Below are 4,384 nucleotides of genomic sequence, written 5' to 3'. Positions count from 1 at the left end.
CCCAGAGTTATGAGTGGTTGTGAGCCACCATGTAGGTGCTGGGAACTGAATCCGGGTCTCATGCATGAGCAGCGAGTGCTCCAGGCTCCTTTGTATTTAGTATTGATAAGATCTAGAATGCCTTCAAAGTCGCTAAGACAGTGCTACCCAGCTAGCTTTGAGTGGATGACCGAGACGTCTGACATTTTAGGGCTTAGCTCTGGACTTACATGCACACAGACGTCCGTCCTGTCCACAGGAAGGCACCTGCGCGAGACTCTACTGGGGGGTGGGGCGGGGGAGAGCCAGGAGAGGGATTGCCTGAACCCAAGGCTTGGATGGGTGGCTTCTGTGGGGGGGACAGTGGCGTTGTCCTAGCTCTCCTGGTCTGGCTTCAGCTTCTTCAGCCTCTGTTCAGTGAGGCCATAGCTGGGGACACGGGGTCCTGGTGGGAGCAGCGGGGGAGGCGTGGCTTCATGGGACTTGGCTTGAGAGGTAGTGGCCATGGTGATGGTGTTGGCGTTGGTGACAGCAGCTTGGGCAGTCAGCCCAGGAGCAAGCAGCCGCACCGGCACAGGTGTGGCTCAGGCTGAGCTTTTCCTGTTGGTCCCTTCTTCAGGTGGTACTTACAAAGCCAGGGAGGATTCCGGAGCGATGCACAGGTCCCGGAGACCGCGGAGTGACCCAGAGGCCCCGGCACAGCAGAGCAGCTTGAAACCCCAGAGTATTTCTCATCTTTCAGTAGTTCCGGTGTCTCCAGACCGGACTGGGACTCCAGGATCAGGGCCTCCTTCAGCGACCACGACCAAAATTATCTTGGAATCTAGGAGGAGCTCTAGTCTAGGAGGACCGTTTTCGCCAGGTACCACTACCGGTGCCAGGCTTGTCTGGGAGGTCAAAGGGCAACCCATTCGGGCTGGGGAGCCGAGGCCAGCTCTTGCCCTTGGAGGGCTGGAGAGATAGTCCCGTCCTGAGAATGACCTTGACTGTGTGTGGAATGGGTTGGAGGTGTGGAGCAGTGGCTTCGCTTTTGATTTCTCTTTAGACACTTGCGGCCATAGAATTACGGAGTTTCATCATGGAAGTTTATCTGCAGGGAGGAAGTGGCCCTGGCAGGTGAGCCTGCAGAGTCACAATGAACATGTGTGTGGAGGCTCCCTCATCAGCCACCGATGGGTGCTGACTGCGGCCCACTGCATATATGAGTGAGTATCTGGGGACCTGGTTTTGGGTGTCCTCTCCCCCATCTCTTAATATTTTTCATTACCAAAAAAAAAAAAAGACGAAGAAGAAGAAGTAAAAGAAAAAATAAGAGAAAAAGATTTTTTTCCCTTCTTATCTGTAAAAGGAGTGGCGATCCAAGGATTTTTACCCAGTCTCAGGTAACACCTGAACATCATCTGTTTATCAGGTTTCCAGGTTACACTGGTCAAGGAACCACCTTTGCAGGCAAGGGTGGTCAGGGGTCCTGGAGAAAGGGGTGTGGTTTTGGAGGGAGGGTGTGAAGCTAGGCTTAGAAGCATGTGTAGACCCTTCAGGATCTCCGTAACCTTCCTTGCAGGCAGGACGAGTACATGGTGATGCTGGGTGACAACGTGCTGAATTCTGAATCTGAAAATGTGACCCTGGTCCCAGTGCAAGACATCATTTACCCTTCCGACTTTAACATTCAAACCATGAGGGGGGACATCGCCCTCGCCCTGCTGTACTTCCCCGTGAATTACTCCTCACTCATCCAGCCTGTGTGCCTTCCCAGGAAGCCCTTCCGAGTGAAAAACGGAACGGTGTGCTGGGTGACTGGCTGGAGCCAACACACGGAAAATGGTGAGTCTGTCTGGCAGGATGCGGAAGTGGGGCGGCCTGGTGATCTGGGGCTGCTCTGCGGGTGGGAGGGATGAGTTTCTCACTGGCTGATGGGGAAGAAGGCAGGAGGACAGACTGATAGAAGGCAGGAGGACTGACAGAGAGTATGTCACAACAGTGGTAGGAGTGTTTTGAGTGACAGGAATGATGGCCTTTGTCAGCGTTAGATTTGGCCTGGGGTAATGTAATACTGAGCTGTTCTTCCTCCAAAGGCTTGAGCTCCTGCCTGCTGGGCTGAGCCAGGGCAGCACTGTCAGGGAGGGAAGTCTTAGACTTTCTACCCTGTTGTGGCTACACCTCTCCAAAAAGTCTGTGGTCCCGTTATAGAAAGGAAAGGTGCTTTACTGGTGTCCAGTAACTACGATTCTCTTGGTTGTCATTTTCCGACTGGCAAGACATTTTCTTGTCTGTTTCCTACGGGACAGGTACCCAGTGCATGGCCTGTCTGCCTTTAAGAGATCAGCTGTGTGTTCACGCACTCGGTGGCAGCCGGAGAGGACGCTGATGGCTCCTGCCTGTCTTCTGGAATCGATCCTAAATTGTCTTTCTATAGATACAGGGTTTGCATCCGTTCCCCTTCAGGAGGCCCAACAAAGTATTCTCCTCCAGAAGCACTGTAATCAGCTGTTCCAGAGACAGCTGGGAACATCGAAAAACCTGGTGATTAAAGGGATGGTCTGCGGTCAGCAAGACTCGGGAGAGAAGCCTTGTTGGGTCAGTTTATGGGGCCCTTAAAGCCTGTATGGTTTGGTTGTCACCTCAAATGTTTGAATTATCCACCACCCTTTTAGCCCTGTGTAGTCTGGAACTCACTATGTAGACCGGGCTGGCCTTGAACTCACAGAGATCCTTTTGCCTCTGTCTGGGATTGGAGGTGTGAGCCGCGGAGCCCGGCCGCTACATATTGCATAAACCTCTTAGTTAAAGGTTTATGGAGTGAATTCTCATGTTTCTGCTGAGTTAGCCTGGCCTGGTCCTCCCAAAAGGGTTAGCCTTTGATACCTAGGGACCCTGCTAAAGCATTTTAATCTGGCAGTGGTAACACAAGCAGTGTTTCACGCCGAGTTTTATGTGGCACTCAACCATGCCAATGTGAACATTTGACCTATATTGCCTTTGCTGACCCACATCACAGCTTTGCAACGTAGGCATTGTAAATCTCTGGAAGGCAAAAAAAAAAAAGGAGGGAAACCGGAGATGTTTCTACCTCTGGGATCCCCAGGTCCATTTTTTCTTTCTGCATAGGTTGCACTCTTGAGAAGGAGGAGGCTTTGGGCCATTCGTGGGTACAAATTTGAGTTTCTTGGAAAGGAGAGGGTTCTATTGTTGTGATGGGGCACAGGGGTCTAAGAGTTTAGAGGTCTTATGCGGAAGAAAATTTTGTAAGTGTCTGGGGCAATGGGATACAAAATGTGGCCATACACATGGTTAGAGTTGGACTATATGCAGCCTGGAGAGCTAAGTCAAATTCCTAGACTGGCCCAGCCAGGACTGGGCAGTGAAGCTGGGTGTGTGTGGTCAGTTACCATCTAGATAAGTGACTCCCTTGGGTGTATGGTGCCTGGACTGAAGTCTTTGGAGCTTGTTCCATCATCTAGGGTTCTTATGCAGAGCCTGAGGTGGCAGGAAGGCGTGTTTGAGGTGGCTGGTCGTGGGGCTTTGGGTTTATGTTGGGGCAAGGCCATAAGAATGGAATTTGACATGGAAGTCAAACTTATCTCAGGCTCTTGAAGGCAATGCAGTTGACCTGTGGAGGGGTGTTCTCAATGAAGCTAGGGCACTTTGAACTTCTGAGGCAGTGGTGAGGGTTCCTGTACCTACCTCATTGCAGCGCTGATGCTCAAAACATTTAAGTTGTTGAAGACCCCAGGACCTACCCCTAACTAGACACTGGCCTGATGCTGGTGTGGGCTCTGCAGGCTACATACTCTAGAGGCCAGGGTTACCACAGTTGCAGGGTTATGTGTTATGACAGGCTTAGACATTTATCGGACAGGATTTGGTATCTGTAGATTAGGGACTCTTAAAGTAAATTTCAATATTCGACTGCTATTCTAGGCTCCATTGGATTTGCAACTTGTGTCTGTATGCCTGATCACCACGGAGGGTGTATCATTGCTCAGAGGATGTTGACGTTTTCATTGGCTCTTTTCCTCTGTTAAATCTTAGTCATTAAAAGAAGCTAGGCCTGGGAGAGGCTCCAGGTGCCTGAGAAAGTCTTCTGGCACCTTGCAATGCGGTCTGCTCTCTCTTCTGTCCCAACAATTGGTTTCTTTCTCTTCTATTCCAGGGAGATTCTGGGAGTCCCCTGGTCTGCGAATCTGACAACACATGGACCCAGGTGGGGCTTGTGAGCTGGGGCTTCAACTGCGATCAAGTCCCTGTCCTCTCAGTCTACACAGATATCACTGAATACAATGAATGGGTCAGATATGTTTTAAGTCAGGCATCCCAGACAGATTCCATGGGAGTCTTGGTCTTATACCTGTCTCCAGTGCTACACCTGGCCCTCCTGGGAGCTCTGGGACCTGCCCCATCTTAG

At 51.1% G+C, this 4,384-nt stretch overlaps 1 protein-coding gene across 1 annotated transcript; it reads left to right on the top strand.

The window, feature by feature from the left end:
* The first annotated feature begins 317 nt into the window (after window positions 1–317).
* LOC127689512 (putative inactive serine protease 43) lies at window positions 318–4,384 on the top strand. The gene is made up of 6 exons (XM_052189216.1): window positions 318–396; window positions 599–841; window positions 1,025–1,184; window positions 1,541–1,803; window positions 2,396–2,556; window positions 4,133–4,384. Exons 1-6 carry the CDS (start codon window positions 318–320, stop codon window positions 4,382–4,384), a joined length of 1,158 nt encoding a protein of 385 aa, XP_052045176.1.

Source organism: Apodemus sylvaticus, chromosome 7, assembly GCF_947179515.1.
Source record: "Apodemus sylvaticus chromosome 7, mApoSyl1.1, whole genome shotgun sequence".
In the NCBI taxonomy this organism is placed as follows: Eukaryota; Metazoa; Chordata; class Mammalia; order Rodentia; family Muridae; genus Apodemus; species Apodemus sylvaticus.
This window is presented reverse-complemented; position numbering and strand designations above follow the sequence as displayed.